Source organism: Homalodisca vitripennis, chromosome 4, assembly GCF_021130785.1.
Source record: "Homalodisca vitripennis isolate AUS2020 chromosome 4, UT_GWSS_2.1, whole genome shotgun sequence".
Lineage (NCBI taxonomy): Eukaryota > Metazoa > Arthropoda > Insecta > Hemiptera > Cicadellidae > Homalodisca > Homalodisca vitripennis.
The window spans coordinates 117,100,054-117,121,960 of record NC_060210.1 but is presented as its reverse complement, the minus strand read 5'-3'; the positions used below and the strand labels follow the sequence as shown (position 1 = coordinate 117,121,960).

Genomic DNA, 21,907 nt, shown 5'->3' with positions numbered 1-21,907 from the left:
ACAGCCCACTTACCTAATTGGTAAAGGTACAGCATTAGTGCTAGAAATATTCTATTTCTTCCAATATATTTTCTTCCAGCAAAAGCATTTATTGGAAATGAGAAAGTCAAGGGGTATAATTTTTGCACAGCGTTAGAGCATCCTATCACTTGAGGAGCTGAAAAAACTGTATTTTTATCTATCTCTCTGCACAATATCTAAAAAAAGTTACCTACAGACTTGAAAGTTTGCATGAAACTTTATTTCTATACAAGGTACATTGAACTACAATGACAATGCATAGAATTTGGCTGAGCATTTGTGAACTGATCTTATGGGTAACCATGGCAACGAGAAAATTGCAGAATAAATTTGTAAACAAATTGAGTACAATCATATGCCAATGTAAAATTCATATTGCGTAGTAACGCATGTAGATGTAGATTTGAAATTTTGAATGCAGTTTCAAGCGAAGCTTGTTACATACTTAAATACTTAAATTAATTTCATGACAGTTGGTGGTGGTGTTGCTTACTCCTATACTTTATTTTATTTATTCAGTCTGGTAAAATGTGGCACAACTATTAGCCGATTATATATCGTGGTGTTCACCTATATCTGCTTGAGCAAAATACACTTCCACCTTATCCATTGTGACTTCTTGTTTTGAGTACTGATCTTCTGTCCTCTTCCTCCTCCCATTTATCATCAGAAGTCCTCTCATTGTACTGGATTCTGCAAGCTTTGTGGAAGGATCTATGCTGTATAGTTAAAATGACTTTTATGACTAGTCTCAGATTGATACCTGCAATTGTAATTTGTGTCAAATAATTACCCAATTCTATAATCATTTATTTTTATATGCAATGTGTAAAGAATATTGTAAATAATGTATTTCTCAGTTTTTAGTCTGGCATACAGTATCTGTATTTTTATTTAAGAATCAGAGTCAGAACCCCTAGGAATTACTTTTTATGGAATATTTTTAATATTTAACAAGGTAACTTGAATTATCTTGTCCAGAAACTTTTATCAGGATAAATTTGCTTTAATAAGCAGTTTCGTTTGCGATCCTATTAACAATGAGATATGTTTTAAAATTCAGACTAATTTTAAAGTGCCTTTAAAACAAAATAAATGTGTGAAGTTAAATCTTAATCATTCTTATTATTTTTTTGTAGGAATATAAGAACATTTAAAATGAAGAACTAAGGAGGATCAAGTCTATTAATTTCTTGAAATAATTGCAAACATGGAAGTATTTTGTTTTCAGAATTAAGAAAACTTTTACACTCAATCTTTTGTTTTAATTTAATTAATTTTGAGATATTTTTGAAGCCACCAGTCTAAACTAGTGTTACTTGCTTGACTGGATTGTTTTCATAAGAACTAAATTGAAAAAGAAATTGTTGACATTAGTATTAAATTAAAATCAATTGAATTAACTCTGTCTAGAAGACCTGGCCTATGAATTATTGACTATATCCCTTACATGAATTGACCTTTTTTGTGAATTCTTTTTTACTCTTAATTTATCTTAAATTTTAATTTTATTACATAAGTAATTATTGTATAAAAATAATAAAATCATCATTCTACTACTTTAATGTTTCACATTTATGCCGTGTTCAGAATCATTTTCTTAAATCTTTCTTGGAGATGACAGTGTTTTCTGTACGCCATGCACACATTAAGGGCAGTTGCAGTGGTCAGCTACAGTTGTGTTTGGTGTTAAGGTTATATAATACATCAGAGACCCGAGTATAAGTATCTCACAAGTATGTTTCTTAATATACAGCAAAGATTCTGTTTGATATGAATTTTAATTATATTTGATAGTTATTTCATTTTTAAGTCTCATACATCTTAATAATATAAATAGACTTTTTGCTCTATTTATTTTAACATACTCAAGACGATGTGTACCACATCGGGTTCACGCAATCTTTCATAATTCCGGTTGTATACCCGATCGAATACATACAGGACTTTTGTAAATCGGGTCATACACCCGATGAGGTACACATTGCTATGCATTTTTTGTGTGTTTTTATCGCTTGCCTGTCTTGATGGTTTGTTAAATTTGATCCCGCACTTAAATAAATACCTCAGACTATCGTGTACCCCATCAGGTGCACAGTTGCTTAATTTTTAAGGTAAATGAGTTGTTTAGGTACTCCTTGGGGTACATGGAGAAATATTGAAAAAAACATATTGAAATTTTTGTACAAAATTGCGAAGCCTACATACTCCTTTTATATACTTAGATGTTTAACATAAAAAAGGACCAAAAACGATTTTTTGCCATTATTGAAAAATTTTATTGCAAATAAAAAGTCAGGAAATAAATCGTTGTTGTAAACGTGTTAAATTGGCTTTGAAGTTCATTTTCTATAGTTCACACAAAAGAACAAATATATCTATGTATATATTAAAAAACTATAAATATTCAAACATGGTGGCCAATATGTTGTTCAGGAGTATAAAATACCATAGCTTAGTTCTCACCAAGTCCTATAAAATTAAATATAACTTCCATTAAGACTTTACACGAGTTCCTTGCAAGACATCCTCTTCAAGAGTTATTGAAGGTACCAGAAGCAGCGCTTTTGTGGAATGCTTACCTTTTATATTACTTAAAATACTGAACGGTTATTGAATAATAAACTTGTATCATGCCACACTTTCACCTTATTTATATTGGTACCTACAGAATAAATGTATTACTATGGAGTAATTACTAATATCAGGATTAACTGATAATGATTATCTCACAACAACTCTTCACTGAGGTTTAATATGCTTTATGAAATTAATCTTTCTCATCCAAATCTAATAATAATAGTCATATATTTAATACAAATTTATTTACTTTAAAAGGAAGAAAATCAAGACTTTTTAACATAAAAAACTTAATTATAAGAAAATACTGGGAATGAATAAGAATTAATGTAGAGGAGTTTAATAATTAACATTATATTTCATCGTTTATACGCATAGTAACATTACATTTTTAAATATACATTTTACAAACAAATTATTTTGTATTAAGTGATTAAATATCTAAAGTTATATCAAAATATAAAATTAGCACCAATCCTGGTACAACTTCCATACGAAATATGAACATTACACTGTACAATACGTAATAAATTTAATGCTAATAAAACACTATAGAAAAATACAATTAAAAAGCGCAGCTCATATAGTAAAACATATTTATAATAAGCGCAAATTGATCATAAATTTTTCAATCACATCCGATTTTCCAGACATAAGAACTAATTGAAAACATGGGAGGGCTATACAAAAAGTGAATACTAAACAAATATAATACTATTAAATTATTTTAAACTATATAAAGCAACAAACAGCTACATAAAAACTTAACTGCAATAAATACATTTATGTACAAAAAATAACAACAATAAAGTAAATAAAGGTAATATAAATAAATACTACAAATAAAGTATATTTTTTACATAAAGTGCAAAGTCTTTTGTACACTTACTACTATTATTACAGCAGATAAAGGAATAATAAACAATATCGTAAGAATTTAAGAAATTTAGAAAAAATTGATATTTACTTGACCAATAATGTGAATGGAAGTGAATAAAAATCTGTAAAATAAAATTAACATTAAGTTTTATCACATAAGGATCGGAATAATTGAGCTCTATTTGACATTTATTCCGGGAAGTTTTTAACAAGTGATAATTATTTATTAATTATATTTTAATTATTATGGTACAAAAATACAAGAATAAATAATATTTAAAAATTAAACAATTGGATTGATTTCCAAATGAATACGCCTGAAGACTAAAAATTTCAGTCTACTCATATTTTTCAACATCTGTATAGTAATTATGTAAAAATCTGGTCTGTCTTAAAACAATAAATACAAAATAAACACTGGATTAACAAATGGATTAATAGATAAACCCTTTATTCAAAGTATATTACAAAAATAATAAGATGAATCAAAACTGAAGTTGTATAATCCATGTTGATACTAACTCTCCAAAAGCATTTTTTTCAATAATATGTTGAGTAAACATGTTTGTGATAGTAATTTTTCTTTTCATTAAAATATTTTAAAGAAAAATGCTTTATGACAATAAAAGAAGACTTCTAGTACACATAATTAGCTATATATAAAGATTTGGTAAGAAATTGTATCTATTTTCTTAAGTTAATAATAAAACCAACTATACAATTAAAGAGAAGTACTGAATTTCAGTTTGTATTGTGCTACAATGAGAAAATCACTGACAGTAAATTATTTATCACTGTGTACATTATGAATTAATTGCAGAACATCGTAATCAACATTTCATACTTTGGAAAACAGAAAATCTTTAGAATATACTCTTGATTTTTTAGAAACCTATATTTTATGTTGTTTATGTTGATAGTTCACAGTCTAAGTAAAAAAGGAAAAGAATGATAAAACACAATATTTTTTACTTATTCTAATTCAGTTATAACCAGTGAACTATAGGGGCTTTCATGTTATATTTTGAAATGCCTCAATCCTGAATGAGCTGAACTATATAAAATATAAAGAGAAACTCGGCAATATAGTAGTCACCAATCACATAGTGATAAATTACTTTACTTTTTTTATACCTAGAGTTATTTATTCTTTTGCCAAAAACACTGGTTTTTTTAATTTGTTGATTTTTGTGGATTCAATACAAAATTAGCAATGTAACAGTATAAGATGCAAAGACAGCTAAATCCAAGATATGTAAAAATGGTTAGTAACTTTGACCAGTCAAATTAATTCGAAAGTTTACCATCAAAAGTAATACTACACCTAACTGTCAGATTACTCTGTAAGCAGTAGTTCCATCAAGATTTGTGTATTATATGTTTTCCGTTGAATGTTGTTTAAGTATGTGTGTAAAATATAATTCAACTAGTGCAATATTACATATTATATTTCAATTATAATATTTTGGTACAAATACTTACTCGAACTGCTCATGGCGACGTTTTGTAACTGGAACAGTCATAGAACACCAACGAAAAAGGTTCCACTGGTACTGCCAAGGCAATGGAACCGTTACAATGAGTTTAGTTCAGTTCTTGCAACTTTTTCATTGTTGCCTCATCACAACAATGAAAAGCAGGATCTAGTGGAACTATAACAACAACATGACTGTTGCAACGGATTCTGGATTGGTACTGGTATTGGATTGAGAACTGGAACGATATAACAGTGACGCTGTACATGGCAAAAGTTCAGAATGGCTGCATTTATTATTCCTGTATTATTCCTATCCCTCAAATAATATTTTTATCACTTAAGAGTTTATTTTTATTTAGCACCTTATAAAATTTTGTAAAATATTTTATAGTTTTTATTCATTCCTAGTTTAATTTTTATTACCTCTAGTTTGAAAAATATTTTCATATTTTTCTTGTTTTATGTCATTACCGACATTTAATTTTGTTCCTAATCAAGCTATACATTAATATTTTTAATTTACCATACTTGATGTAGTTTTGAGTATTTAACACAAAGAAGTGTTGTAATAAAAATATAAAAATTTTACATGTTTGTAATTACCGTTAGCATTTCAACGATGGTTTGTAATCGGTATATCCTTTAATTCAGGTCTTGTTGCAACAATGAAAATCCCATTCACACAAGACATAACGAAATGAATATGGCGTGCAACTGTTAGATAGAACCGCTCCTCAGATGTTGCAAAATCATTGGAAAAGTTCTATGTTTGGAACATCTTAATTTATATACAGAATATTTTTCATTTATGAAAGAAGCAAAAAAAGTAATAGTTATGTTATTTTTCAAATGCTTTGAGGCTTCAATTATAGTATCAAAATGGATCAAGCCAAGTTTTATAGTTGTCATAATTTTCAAATTGGTTTAACAATTTCTTATTTTTCAGAGTTGGCTTTTTATTTGTAAACTACTTTGACAGAAATAAACAACTGTTCCTTTATACAGTTAACTCTCAGTAGTTTCAATGCAATTTGATACAATTTATTACTCTTGACCTGCTAATAATTTTTTTTTAATAATGAGTTATGCTTTAGTTCTATTTTTCAAATGTTCCAGTGAGACTTATATTTATATAGTTTCTTTGCTCTGATTAATCCAGAATGCCAGAAGGACTATTCTATTCACTAATAAACAAATTTTTTAATCAGTAGCTAGAAGCATATTAGAGCTTGGACTACCAAAAACTACAGTTCAAAGTATAATTCATAAACAATGATGTTTACATGGTACAAAATTCAAAATAGACAAAACTTAAAATCTACCGATCAACTGAAACATGTTACATTTCCAGGTGGTATTCTTAATGCCATTGACAATGAAGATATACTTGAATCAAATGTGGTTTTCTGATGAAGCTGAAATTTTATATTAATAGATTATCAAGTCGGCATAGTTGTAGGATCAGGGGGTTAGAGCAGACATGAATTTCCTTATCAGCCTTATTTTTAATTGCATGATAGCCACATTTTATCTTTTTTAAAAGCACAATAAAATTAGTTTATTTGGATCTGTTGATATGTACATTTTTCATGAGTTGAGTAGATTAAACAAGAGAAAAACATTACATAGTTGTTCAGAAAGATTGTGTACCACTCTAGTACATCCTACATGAAAATCTAAACTGTTCTTTTTAAACGGTTTCCTTATTCGTAGATTGGTGGGGGTAACCAATTAAATAGCTTCATAGAAATCTGTACCTGATGACACTTTTTCTAGGGGTAGGTACAAAGCATTTTTATAGTATTGAAATTCAGACCTTAAACCACCAATGCTAAGAATTTTAGCTTCTATTACTAGATAACATGAAAGTCTCTACGTTTGAAGTACTTATTTCTGACTTTAAACGAACACTCATATTTAATAGTTCATAGTTCTACAGAAGGTGCATTATATGATTGGTATGAAGCTATACAAGTTAAATACCCAACATTTTACTATCAACACGTCTATCGCTTACGTAATGCTAATGAAATACATATGTTTGTAGTTTTTATTTCCAGTGCCTCAGCTCAAAACGTGACTCTTATACTTCTGACAGAATATATTTACTCTCCAAATAGAAATGTTGCAGGTGAAAACCTTTTTCGGAAAAAAGAGTAACTTCATACTGTTCAATCAACAAAAAAGTTGAAAAAAAGAGCCACACTATACAACTTGTATATAATTCAGTAGCCTGCTAATAATAGCAATAATATAGAAACATATATTTTTATTAAAAATTAATTTTATAAATGTTTAAAAGGAAGTCTGCAGAAAGCATGAAAATTACCTAACAAGTGAGGAAATTTGAACGGTCACAATAAGATTTAACTACATCAGTACTAGAACTTTATCTTGGCTTCATCACCCATATATATATGTCAGAAGTAATTTGTACATTAATTGTTGAAGCCATTAGAGTTAAGTTAAAATTTAAATTATATCAACTTCATCTAAAAAAAACTCTCTTAACACCAAATTGTAAAATAGGTCCTTTTGAATGATTGAATTATAAAATTACAATTTTAGAATTCAAAAAGGTTCAATAACACTAAAAATGCAGAGAGAAGTTGACATGTATGTGTACTAATGAACTAAATGCATATGTCTTCAAAATGTACAAACTACTGAAAATAATCTTAAAAACACTTTAAACAGTTCAATTCAAAGCTACAAAACATTAACATTTTCTTTTATGCTTATAGTTTATTATTATGCTGCTACTCATTTTGGTAACAACCAATCTCATAATAATCTTGGCTTAAGTAATAATTTCAAAACTAGAAAACGTTGATCTCCATAACAATATTTATACTCTTATGTGATTTTAAGCACTTAAATGGAAATCACAAAACTGTACCATTTAAGTGAAATCATCCTAATAGGAAGTTAACGTAGGTTAGGTAAAACGTTGCAGTGTTCCTCTGATAGTGACAGCTACGTCTGCCATAACAGCAAATGGTTAGTGGAGTCCTCTCTCCCTGCGACCTCAGAGACGCCGGCCGAACGGAAGTCCTCATATCCATCTCCACCGGAGATTACCAATACTCGGGGATGCGCAGTGGATTCCTTGGAATGAGAAAATCTTTCCCTGTCCCCACGCAGAGACTTACTCTCCACTGCTGTCAGGAACCTGACGTGTCCTGTGTGTCCGTGAGGCACACCTACATATGAACAAGTGAGTTAACGTTACCGATTAAGATTTAATCTGTAACATATAATAAAGTACATAATCTTATTATACTTACTTCAATACAATTAGGCACTGAAGTACTCTTTTGTTTTGAGTGAAGAACAAGATTGTTTATTGTACTTCATTTGCTTTATTTAAAATAAAGTTCAAAATTTCCAAGCTGTCTTGTATTGTTGTCATTTCAAAATTGAGGTTAGTACATTCAAAAATTTTAATTGTGGCCTTTTTGACATTTTAATGCACTATCAATACAGAAATGAAAACAATAATTTTGTAGGCTGATGATACACAGGTTTTCTTATAAAAATGTAAAGATGTCTTATTTTACCAGGTGAAGTTAAGGCTAATATTTTATTAGATCTAAGAAGTCCTCTTTAACACAACCTAGGACAACGGCACTTAACCAACGGCTTAAAGGTGACTTCCGAACCACCACCAATGGCCGAGCAGGCGGGCTGCTTCCAAGGACAAGATCGCTCAGCGGACACTCATCCAAGCATCAGTCATGCTTGACGTAGCTTGATCCGGTTGTCTTACAATAACTGTTGTATCTGCTACACTCCGCCATTGGCAAATACAGAGTGATAAAAGTTGTATTTTAAAGTCACTAGCCCCAGGAAAATAATTACGTTTGGATACTCAGCAGCAGAAATGTCTAAGAATTGCCTGAAAAACTGGGAATGCCACCAGAACAATTTAGCAATAACTTTAATTATGTATATATTTACATATACTCGTATATGTAGGCTAATATAGACTGTAGTTATTACAAAATAAGTTTTCCAAAGAAAATGTATAGCATAATGAAATGCCATATTATGATATACATTCACTCTATACTTACTACTTAGTCTACATACATACTACTCTACATATTGTAAAAATGTCAATGAAATTAATTTACCAAAAAATTCGTTTGATTGATAAAAAATAAATAAATCAAGCTCTCTCAGAAGCGAGGAATTTATAGTAACTTAGATTAGCTAATATGTAAAATGGTTTTAGAAAATCTGTATTTATTATTCTTTATTTTGTTTACATAATGTAATTTACAATATTGGATTGTTTTAGTCTACACTAAAAGTGCATTATGTGGTACGGTGTACCAAATTAGTTAAAAAAAAACCAAATAATATATATTTTCTATGAATTATTGAGATCTTTCTTGAACTGTAAGTGAAGCAGTGGCGTAGCAAAGGGGGGGCAGGCCGCACCAGGTGTCACCTTTTTTTGAGGTGACACCCACCCGGTCTCTCAATTTTAAGAACAATGTACAAACAATAAAATAAATCGCTAGCACAAAAATTTCTCTTTTGGGGTTTCCTCCACTAGCACTAGCTCAGCTCTATGTATAATTTGGGGATTCCCGCAAAAGAGCCTGACGCTGTTGTGGGGGATTCCCCGTCCCATACTCGTGATTTTTGACGTTTCAGTTGCAACATTTCTCATTTGTTTCGTGAAGTGTGTTGTGTTTGGTTGGCGTGAATTGTTAAACGTGTATTATTCTATAATGATAGAAGATTGGCTAAGTTTATTGTAGAATGGGATTTTACAGAATCTCTTCCAAATATTATGATTGCACTGACATTGTTCATAACGGTTTGCGTGTCCATAGCTTCATGTGAGGGGAGTTTCAATAAATTAATAAAAAACTATTTGCGGGCAACAATGACCCAATCGCGGCTTTATTATATAAACTTTACTGCTTTTTACTTCAGGTGGGGTGACACCACCAACTTCCGCACCAGGTGCCACCTAAGGTACTACGCCACTGAAGTGAAGACATTGGTTTCCAACCTATTGTATACAGTATAATGTATATGTACAAAAATGTTAGAATAAACTACAATGCCTGTAACCATGCAAGCAACCTCTACCGATATGTTTGTAAGGTGAAATAACTCACATTTAGACCGACCTGTCACTTGGAGGGCCTGTGATAGCTTAGTGGTAGTGGCCGATACGTGTGGCAGTGGCATGGTCAGTATCACTCCGGCACTGGTTCCTACCCACAACAAGTCCTGACTCGCCAGCAGAGACGTCACGCGCAGGCACGCAGCTTTGTGCTGCCTGATGATGTCATCACAGCCTTCAACAGAAATATAACAAACAGTTAGCTAACTGTTAATGCACTGTTAATCAGAACCCATCTAAAATTTCTAACATAGAGATCTAGAGATCAAAATAAGACGTAGGTATGTATTCAATGTTTTCCAAGATTGAACCCTATTAGAGTTAAACACCTTTGAAGCTTGAAAAATAATTACAGGTATTTGTTTGAAACAATATTTAATTTGATGTTATAATGTAAATTTATCTCTAGTTAGATCTGTAGTGCCACAGCATTACAAAATGAAACATAATAACAAAGATAAGGCATAACATTTCTTTCAATTTTCAATCACAATCTGAAGATAAAGTTATAATTCTCCATAAAGTTTATTATCTACAAAATATATGGTGTAATTTATGGAATAATTCTACATGAAATGACTGTTAACCCTTTGAAAATAAAGTGGTACATACTTGTATAAGCACCCTCTAAATGTGTGAAAAAAAATTAGTAAGATTATCGTATTTACAGTCAGCAGTGTCTTGTCTCAGAGTCATGAAATAACTATTTACTACCCCTCACAGTAACTTCTGAGTAAATAACAGCAATAAATGCATTCCTACACTTATTATATGGAGATGTATAATGGTTTTCATAAACATTCGTGTACTTCAATTCAAATATATGTATACAATTTAAGAAATACTTCAAATCGAAGAAAAAAACCATTATTAATTAATGGAAAATGAAAGCATTTTTTTCTCTCTTCTAATCCTCAGCTTCAGCTATGTAGGCTTCAATGTACAATGGTTTATTTTAAAAGTACACACATTGTTTTGTTTCTATACATTATTGGCCCTTCCTGGGATTTGAACCCGTTGTGATCTCTCAGTTAGAGAGCCGAGACTATAACCATTACGGAGGAGGACAAAAGCATCTTGATAGGCATATTTCACTTAATTATCAGCTTTCTTTTACTAATAAAATTCTCAGTTTAACAAAAAAGCAGATATTGGTATGTTTCAGACACAATGGGTTGCCTAGATAAAAAAATCAAAGACCAACAAAGAGAAATTATTTTTTCTCCATTATTTTAACTGGAGAAATATTATTTATCACATTATATATTATCACATTATACATAATGTGATTGTGTTGAATTTCTGAAAACGTTTGTTAAAATATGAAGCAAATGAGTTATGAAATTCAGGGTATATGCACTATACAGAAATCAACACTTTTAACAAAAATGCCAATATCGATACTATAAGGACATTGGCTGTAAACATTTAAAGTTTAAAAGTATGCATTTCTGGTTTGTCAAAGCCTGAAAAAACAAATATAAAAATTAAAAAATATTGTTTATTTATCCTATATTTAAATGCGTACCAAAATAATCTATTCATCATCTAGGACTAACAGTTTTCTACAAACTAGCATGAGATGTTTTAGAAAAAAATATCATAGTATTGCTTTGAGAAAAACTATAAAAATAATGGGAATAATTTATTTACTTTATGGAGGAAAAAGAAAAATATTTTTAACAGAGGATGAGAAACGTTGCTGATCCATCTCACACGGATGCTGATTTTACCTTGAAACACCATTGACGTTGTATTACTAGGAACAAGATTCCATAGTCTTCATCAAAGATCATTTTACAAAGGAACTAAGTAATCCACAAAATGCAAATCACAAATAGTTGTATATCTGTCCAATAATTAATTTTTATAGAGCCCCGACAATAGATTTCCTATGATATGGTCATTAAAGTGCTGTAAAGGAGCAGTTACAAACAACATACTATAGTCCAGTTTGATCATCTCAGATTTAAATACTTGACTTCCAATCAAACTTATTACTGAACTATGCTACATTTATTGACTGACACAAATTGTATTTGTAACTATTTTCAACCAGATAATTTAGCTCTAATTTTTAAGTAAAATCACTGCCTTAATAATAATAATAAACAGTGTTAGTAAAATATACATTTACTCCATCTCTTCTTATGTCCTTTACTATGACCTGGAATAAATCCATATACAGGGCGTGTTTTTAATGAAAGTACCATATTGAAATTCAACCGCTGCAGCACTGTGGCCCCATGCTAGCACACTGTGTTAGCAAGCCACAGATGCAACTACAGCACAAATTGATAGTTTGACATCTGTTAATGCATATTTCAAATTCCCCTATCATTTGAAAATCCAACCAATTGTAAAGTATGTGCTGTTATTTGTTTTCTTAATGCCGAAGGCATGAAAGCTGTTGAAGTTCACTGTCAGTATTGTTAACTGTATGAACAAAACATTATGAGTGACAAAATTGAATTTTGAGTTTAGCATTGTCCTTGTCACCGTCAGATACTGCTATAAAACAAAGATGAACTGGAGCTTAACTCAAAATTCAATTGCCCTTCCTACTATAGCTGCATTATGTGTAGTGTTGAAATGGCATTCAAATGGGTAAGAGCTTAAAAAAAAGCGGAAAGAATTTTCATGATAAGAAACATAGTGGATGATCCTAAATGATCACCATCGATTTGGTGTAGAAATGAATGATCAGGTGAATATCAACAGACATTTCACAATTTCTTAGTCATCAGAGGAGTTCCCCAGTTTCAAGAAGTATTCTCTATGACATTTTTATTGAATGTTCAAACCGTTGAGAGACATCTTTTGCTCTATGACAATGTAAGGCCACATGCGCCAAAACGATCTCAAGAGATCTCATCACAGTATTATGCTAGGAACAATTTGATAATCCTCAAAACAGCCCCAATTTAGTGCCCATTGACAACCATTTGTTTTTTTTTTTTTTTCACCAGAAGAAACATCTTGAAGGTCAGTGCCGCAACAATGAAATATCAAAATGGTTTCATTGCAGTCAGTGTTAAATCAGGTGTGATGTGATAAGTGTCTTAATATTGATGGCAACTAAGTAGAAAGGTATATAAAAGTGTGGGCTTTCTCATAAAAAATATAATTACCCCAAAAAGTGTACTTGTTCTTTTTATGTATAAAACTGGTACTTAAAAAACACACCTTGTATATCTTTTAAATATGTAAATTCATCACAGCTCCAAGAGGTCAATAATTACTCACTGGCCAGCATCTTGGTGACAGCAGGAGCAATGTTGACCTCTCCCAGACAATCGTACGAGGCAGCATGGAACAGTCTGATTACTGCTGAATGCTGCAGAGAGAGCCACACTCCCAGCCCTGAGACTGCCAGACAGCTGATACTGCGCTGAGTCTCCCCACTGCCACTGAACTGGTGCTGCACAGTACACAAACATTGTACCAATACCAATATATTGCACATTGGTGCTGAATATAACAACTTCATATCAATATCAGGATGAAACAAATATACATAATATCAACATCAAGCCGAACTATAGTTTATTCATTGAGTGTGGAGAGTGGTGCCCAGCCTACAGCGGAGTGAGCTTCTAGGATTTGAGAACCCAACTCTGGGTTGGGTAGAGAAACTTGGGTAGATCCACATGGATTGTGCGGATTCCCAGAATTTTGGAAGGCTCAGTTCACAGCCAGTAGTTTTTACCTTACTCTTTTACCTAGAAAAAGAGCAAACTAGCGTGATGGAAAAGGTTGACGTTTATCAGTGACTTTTACAAGATCGTCTGGTCATATCAGTGATGAAATGTTTACAATATAGTAGTTCAAGCAGTTGAGTTGGCAATACTGTTGACTCAATGTTAACTGGTCTGTCACTATGTCACAGCAGTGGTGAGTGGTGCATAACATTTAATTCTGTTCTAAATATACATACATATACAAGAAAGTATAAAAATTATATTTTACCTTGTAGTTAAGGTGTAAAATTATTTTAAAATGTGAATCAAGCATAAATAGTGATATATTATTCGGTTTTAGGATTTAAAAAATATTATTTGGTAGTTTTAGAGGAACAAATTACAAAACGATTATATGCAAAACTACAGAATGTGAATTTTAGTAAGGAAAATTAAACTCACTAGTCTGATTTACCAACAAGAAAACATAAAGATCCACACTTGACTATACGAGGTGTGGCTATTAAATAACGAGACTGACATAAAAAAAAATTATTTTAATTTTATACATAATCACTTGTTGTCACCTTCAAAATACACCCCTTCTCTATTCCTGCAATGCCCCACACAATTTTTTAGAAATCATCTTCTGTCAGTGCCTTTAGAATACGTGCTGATTTTCTCTCTTCCACAGACTCAAATCTTGTCCCTTTTAATGCAGATTTCACCTTAGGAAACAGGTAGAAGTCACATGGTGCAAGATCTGGTAAAGAAGGTGGATGTTCTAACACTGGGATGCTGTACTTGGCTAGGAACCTCTTGACAGATAACGCAGAATGAGCTGGCGCACTGTCTTGGTGGAGGATCCATTATTTGTCCTTCCAAAATTCGGACCATTTTTTCCTTACTCTTTGACATAGTTTAGAAAGTACCTCAAGGTAGTAATATTGATTATTGTTTTACCTTCATGAACCAAGTGAAGGTACACAATCCCATGGATATTAAAAAACACAATCGTAATAAATTGCTTTAAATTTTGACTTGTTCATAAAGCTATTTTCGCTTTCGGTGAAGTTTGGCCCTTCCAGTGCATGGATTGGCACTGTGTTTCTGGACAATAAGTAAAAAAACCACGTTTCATCACATGTTATTATCGTTTCCAAACAATTTGTGTCATTTTCAATCACGCACAAAGTGTCAGTACAAATATTTTTGCGAGCTGCTTGTTCAAACGGTTGAATTTTAGCCACCATTTTAGAACACACTTTTCGCATGTTCAAATTGTCATGTAAAATGTAACGTACACATTCTTTATCAATACCTATAGTTTTACTAATGGCGCAAACACTTAACTGATGGTCTTTTTCAACACTTACACACCAGCATGCATAAAAGCTTTGATAGATCTTTTAAGTACATCTAAAAATAAGTCTGGAGTCATAAAATGACATTTAAATAATGAAAAAAATCAATAATGACATTCTAAAAACATTTTTGGCTTCTGGGAAATTTTACTACACCAAAAACATGTGGTCACATAAGTAAAAATGCTACATTCCAGATATCTAGTAGAACATTTCAGCTCTAACAAAATGGCTGTGCTTTTACCTCAACTGAGAGGTTGGAAATGTTGAGAACCTTGATTGTGTTGTGGCAGCTGCACCACAGTTTTCCAGAGATGGGAACCATCCTGGTGACAGGGTTGGCAACAGACCCCACAGTCACTGTGTAGGGCTGAGATGTGTTCCATACACCATCTATAACAGAATATTTTCATTCAGTTCTTCTCTTTGGCAACTAACTTGTTATATGAAATTAGATTTTGGTTGATTACAGAACATTTATCTTGAAAAGAATAACTAGCTACAGCTTATAAGAAATTATTTCATCTGCGCTTTGGGAGCAGGATATTTTTGTATCTCACTGCCAGTAACATAAAGAAAAACGACGTTGAGTGGGAATATAAATAAAAAAGAAAAGAAATACTAGGATAAATGCTGGTAATCATAGCAGTAATCTCTTTTCAATCAACTCAATTTCAATGTGTTGACAGACAGAGAAGAGGTGGATGGATTAACCAATTGTGCACACTCTGTTCAGACAGAGAAGAGGTGGATGGATTAATCAATTGTGCACAGTACTTCAACTCTGTTCAGACAGAGAAGAGGTGGATGGATTAACCAATTGTGCACAGTACTTCAACTCTGTTCAGACAGAGAAGAGGTGGATGGATTAATCAATTGTGCACAGTACTTCAACTCTGTTCAGACAGAGAAGAGGTGGATGGATTAACCAATTGTGCACAGTACTTCAACTCTGTTCAGACAGAGAAGAGGTGGATGGATTAACCAATTGTGCACAGTACTTCAACTCTGTCAGCCACTTTATTGCACTTACAAATTTGCAATAAAGCTTAAGAATCCCTTGAGAATTACTAAAAAAAACTGAGAAATCAGGTTCAAACTGACCCCCAACAAAATTATCTAACCCTCCAAAGAGACAAGATTGGATATATTGCGTTAACTGTGTCTGAATTTAATGACCAATTCATTAATTCTTATACATTTTTGTTATTTATGTTTGTCTGTATTAGAGTTGAACCTTAGTTTTAGAGTTAAATAATTAATTTTTTCTAAAACTAATATTTCTCTAATATTGAATTATGTTTAATCCTGTTTGGGACAACAAACATTTTGTGCATTTTCTGGTACATACTTTTGAAGTAACTACTTTTTTCTGTGTGTGCTGAAAAAGACTAAGATAGAAGAAGGGAAAATGCAAACATTTGATAAATACATTAAAGAATAGTACTTAAAAGATATACATGTATTTTTTATCCCATTACTTTCAATAAATAGTCTACGATATAGCACAGTGTAAAAATAATTAAATTGATTACAAAATTGAAAAAATTTACTTTGTCTTTTGTTTTAATTTTTCGTTTACCATTAGTCTATATATATATAAATGCGAATGTTTGTTTGTATGTTCCGTTATAACTCTGGAACCAATGCACGAAACATCGTGAAATTTTGTACAGTGATTCTACACGTTCCTGGAAGTAACATAGGCATACTTTTAGAGGTATTTGGTCCAATTTTAATAGTTTATTTCATTAATTTTTTAATTATAAATTGTTGTTGATGTTGGTGTGTTTTATATTGGATCCAACAGACTGTGCTACGACACGTAATACAAAGCGAACTGATACTTAACAGCTGATAATACTTTCAGCTGAAGTTCATCAAAGAGGCAGAAACATTTGTTTACATTTAAAATTTAAAACATTTTTATTGTAAAGTGCTTGATCAGTAGTGTTTTTAAATTCAGATTGCATCAATGATCAATAAACTATTTAATTCAAAGAAAATACTATTAAACGCTATTATGAAAACAGCCTCATTATACAAATCCGTGAATGTTTGCACATAAGGTAATCGAATTTGGTTACATCGAAGGTAAATGAAAAGAGCCGAAAGAAGACACTTTATGATCGAAACTTGGTTTCTTTGATACATTTTCTTGAAGGCACACTCCTAAAATAATACTGGAAATATCTTAGACAGAAAATTAATTTTAACAGACCGAATGTGATTCTTTATAACCTAATTAGTTTACCGAGATTCATCCGTATACAGTAACTGTTCTGAATAACTTATCAACACCTAGCAAAAACCACGAAAGATAGAGGCAGGAATATGATACATACCTTCATAATGCGCCCAAGAGGCTCACGAAGGAACGACTGTCAATTATCTCAGCAATGTTTAGAATATGATAGAAAAAGAATAAGTGAATATAGTGTACTGTTTTCAACAGGAAATTGCGTGCGAAGCCGCGGGAAACTGCTAGTTTACTATAAGAACAAAAACTAATACTAGGCCTACAGTTGGAAAGAATATTTTTCAGTTTTTTACCTTATTTAAGAGTGCAAAACTTGATGTTAATTAATTGATTGGAAAATAAGGATAAAAACACAAATACACAACACAATTGCCTGTCTGACCTCAGATGGAGTTATGTGATACAAAAGCTGTAACACGATAAAACAGATGTAGATGTCTGTTTTACAAACATGACAGCAAAAAATTTGTAGAAAGACATATGACAAATGTTAACACAGAGAATCATGATTTTATGATGTTTCCTGATTATAAAAATTAAAACAAAAGCAGGTTACAAATAGCCTGCTTGTCTTTTTCGGCAAGAATAGTGCAGTCTACAACATATAGTCTGCATCATCTTCTTGAACAAAGTAATTTGCGGGCAATAAATAAATAACCCGTCGTCCTAAAAGTGTTAACAGATAAAATTAATAAATGGCTAAAAAAACTACCAACTCACTTGAGTCCCTCATGTAGACCGAGATATCTCCATTAGCCAAAGATACAAATACTCTATTATCCAAGTAACTGAAACAAATAAGAAGATAAATTAGGAAAGTCAAGTAAATAACTACAATATTTTTTAAAACTGTTAAAAAATTTGTAATTCAATAATTTACTACTACTTACTACTATAGTAAATGGTAAAAAACAGCCTTCTGTAACAATTTATTTTCCAATTGTATTTCATTTTCTTGTATTACTGGAGAGATCCTGGAAAGGTTGATGTGCTCATAGTTTTAATTGCATTTTTACCAAAAATTGAAATTAAATATTTTTTATTTAGATTTTATTTATACCATTTTTAACCATTTAATGGGATATAAAGGGAAAAAAATTTAATCACAATCTCTGAAATACTAAAAACCGTAACACTAGAAAACCCAACTACACATGCTTTCATAATTTGACCAAAAAAGTTGGTCATGGTATGGCCCATTCTTACACATGCTCTTTGACATGGATATATATTTTTATAAAATCAAACTTTTTTACTAGAGTGATCCTAAAATAAACATTCTTACTAACAACCATTGTTTAAGAAGGAAACAGGATTTTCCGGACATTTTACATCGTTCGGTGACAGAAAAAATCAGTAACACTACATCTCTAGAACTGTAATCTGATCTCTTCTTCAGGTAAACAACTAACCTAACACATAATTATAATCTAGGTGAAAATAAGCAAATCATACCAGAGCACTATAACACACGTAAGTCAAGAATCACAACCAACATGTTGTGTGCCAACTTCACTAACTCTAAAACATGCATCTATTATAAACAAAACAAAACACTAACTAAAACTGAATTACAGACACAATAGGTCTGCATTCACCGACCAATCACCTAGGACTGTCAGATCTCGAAACATAGTGTTATTCATTATTTGTATCACTGAAAGATGGCAAATCAAATGTCTGGAAAATCTTGTTTCCCTCACAATCCTTCCATTGCCAAAAACAAATTCAAATATTACATTAATGCTATATATTGAGGTGAATGTAAGTTTTTTATGAAACTATTTTTGTAAACCCTCTTATCAATAAATCATGTTTTAAATAAATATTTTGTTTCATAACTACACTTTTACCTAATATTCCTGTACAATATCCCAATATGTATATTTAAAAAAAATATTTTTTCTTGCACCTTTATTACTAGCCTATTTTATTCTGATCAACTTTTGTTTCACAATATTTATATTATAAAAAACTGACAAAAATACATACTTTGCAAACATTTAAGTTGTTTTATATCTTCTGTTTCAAGCATATAAATGGTAGACAATGTTGAGAACAGAAAGTAATATACAGGAATTACATACATGATGGAATGAACGGAAGAGCCATGCTGGATTTTGATCTTATTTTTCTTGATGCGGATGTTGTCACTGCTGTTATAGACATGTATACAGCCGTCCTCCGTGCCTAGCCACATGGTGGGTTGAAGATGATCACAGTCCTCTCCGCCTTCTCCTCCCACACCAACATCCCCTCCCTCAACCTCTCGACTCCTTCGACTCTCCACTTCCCCCTCCTCGTCATCTGAACTTGACGAACTGCTGCAACAGTTAGACAAATCTCTAAGTTTTAGCAACATAGAATTGTTTTTTTTGTTCTCTTAGGACAAGAAGCTTATAAATTGCATTTAATCCCATAAGAACCTTAGCACTGCTTCCAGAGTGACAGGATATTCAGGATTGGTAAGGTTAGGGGATAGTGGCTCTTATTAAGAGCCATGAGGAAGAATTAGGACACTAATCTCAAAGTCATATCTCCCCGGAAGAAGAGGAGGCCTGCTCTGAACCAGCCCCTCCAGCCAAAGCAAGCAGGTGGCGTCACGCCCTTGGTGAGGCTAGCAAGGACCTCTGAGGTTAGGGAACAAACCCCACCAACTCCAACAGTCATCTCCCGCAGTAGACTACACCTATCAAATTGCTCTTGAACCCCAGAATCTTGACATATTCCGTTACTGATGTGCCGCTCCTGGACACCCATAAGGTTGCCCAGATTTAAGTGACACATCGGTTTTTACTGTGCCCTGTGGTAGGTTCAACTGGAAGGTATAAACCAGCCAGAAGTGATCCCTGCTGGGTTTGATCGGTTACTCAATTTAAATACAATTTGCCTACGAAGCATTTTCATTTCTAAGAGAAGATACCTAATGTATCATAATACTCAATAGAGTGGAAAAAAGCCACTTGTGCGAATTAATTACATCAACCTCACAAAAATGCTGACCAAATATCTTAGGAGATGGCTGATGTGGTGCTGATTGGTCGGAAGATACTGGCTGGATATAATGTTGGTACTTAAGAGGTTTACTAGTTGTCACTTCTCCAACCAACTATTCTGGATTGTTGCCCATTGGATTATCTCTCCAGAACAGTTTCAAATAATTGAGATCAAAAGCTGTTAGTTGCATGATGGAGATTTATAGAGGTCTGGTAGAACTAGTTCTCATATTCCAGGCAACTATTCCCGTAAACAGAGGAGTTGGATAGGTCAATAGCTCTCATGATACAGGGTGAATCAAAGTATCAGTGGTCTTAGAGACATGAAAAATAATAACTAGATAATCCTAGTAGACAGTAGCTTATATAGGATATGGGCTTTTAGAGGTTAGGTTATAGTGACACCACTCAACGCTACATGAACAAACTGAACTGAACATTGTTGTTCCTTAATGCACCATTGAGCAGTGCTGTCATGCTGCTGAACCTGATTCTCACACATTTTCTGTTATCTGATAACTACTCTATTGAATTTGTGCAAGGAATTAATTCCTTTTTCTAGCAGAAATGAAAAGAGGTTCTCTTTGAAGATTCTTCAACTACCATTAATAATATCTTTGATCTTCGATCTTACAAAACGACTACTTATAACTTAAGATTTCTTTTTTCCTTATCAAATTATTTATTTCCCAGATAAAGATAAAAAATAAAACCACTATTTTAACAAACAAATCCGTGATATTTTAAGGATACGTAAATTGTTTCTAAAACATTTTGTATCTAAAAACAGAAGTGGGAATTTAATAACCTTGTATGAGAATTCAAACTATGCTTACATTTGCTATTAATATTAGAAATTGTATTATTGTTTATTAATTAGATAATAGAATTTCCATAGTAAAACGTACAATGTACAGTATATTATTACTCATTAGTTAATTTACAACAAATAGACATACTATGTTATCACTTTAAAAAGCACATTAACTCGTAGTAACATCAATCGTTCTTTTCACTGTTGGAGTACAAAGAACGGAAAGAGCGAAATCATCATGAATCACATGTCAGACAGGTTAGCGGGAATGGTTATCTCAGAAGAACAACCCAACACTACTGTACAATCAATGATTAGAGACTTTCAGAGACAAGGTGTCTTACTAACTACACCAAAAATATATTTTTACCTTGTGGCTAGCGAGCCAGAAGTTCTGTTTTTATTTAATAAATACAATTTGTACAGTTTTACCTTTCCAGATGCATGTTGACTTTCTCAGTGTCTTCAACGGAAATGCTAATGTTGGAGTTGGTGCTGGGCGGATGTCTGTTACCTCGGTTGTGATTGTGACTGTAACACAATAGCAGGATTCAATATAGTAATCCAATTACTTCAAAACAGTTACGTCATGAACTGTAAAAACGGACAATCTTGTAAATTTTCTTGCCAGGACAAGCTTTTTATAAAACTTCATCCAGATCACACAATTACAGTAGTTTATAAGTTACG

General features: G+C 32.0%; 1 protein-coding gene across 3 annotated transcripts in view; it reads right to left on the bottom strand.

Annotated features, from left to right (window-relative positions):
- Positions 1-4,050: 4,050 nt before the first annotated feature.
- Positions 4,051-21,907, bottom strand: part of LOC124359989 (rho guanine nucleotide exchange factor 17-like) — a 108,796-nt gene continuing 90,939 nt past the window's right edge. The window contains exons 14-20 of one of the 3 annotated variants that reach the window (XM_046813205.1): positions 21,650-21,748; positions 19,495-19,731; positions 18,128-18,195; positions 15,392-15,540; positions 13,350-13,524; positions 10,096-10,278; positions 4,051-8,160 (exon numbers count right to left, since the gene is read on the bottom strand). In XM_046813205.1, coding sequence (XP_046669161.1) covers positions 7,934-8,160; positions 10,096-10,278; positions 13,350-13,524; positions 15,392-15,540; positions 18,128-18,195; positions 19,495-19,731; positions 21,650-21,748 — 1,138 coding nt within the window. In that variant the 3' untranslated portion in view covers positions 4,051-7,933. The remainder of the gene's footprint in view (positions 8,161-10,095; positions 10,279-13,349; positions 13,525-15,391; positions 15,541-18,127; positions 18,196-19,494; positions 19,732-21,649; positions 21,749-21,907) is intronic. The other 2 variants (XM_046813207.1, XM_046813206.1) reach the window with 2 other exon arrangements.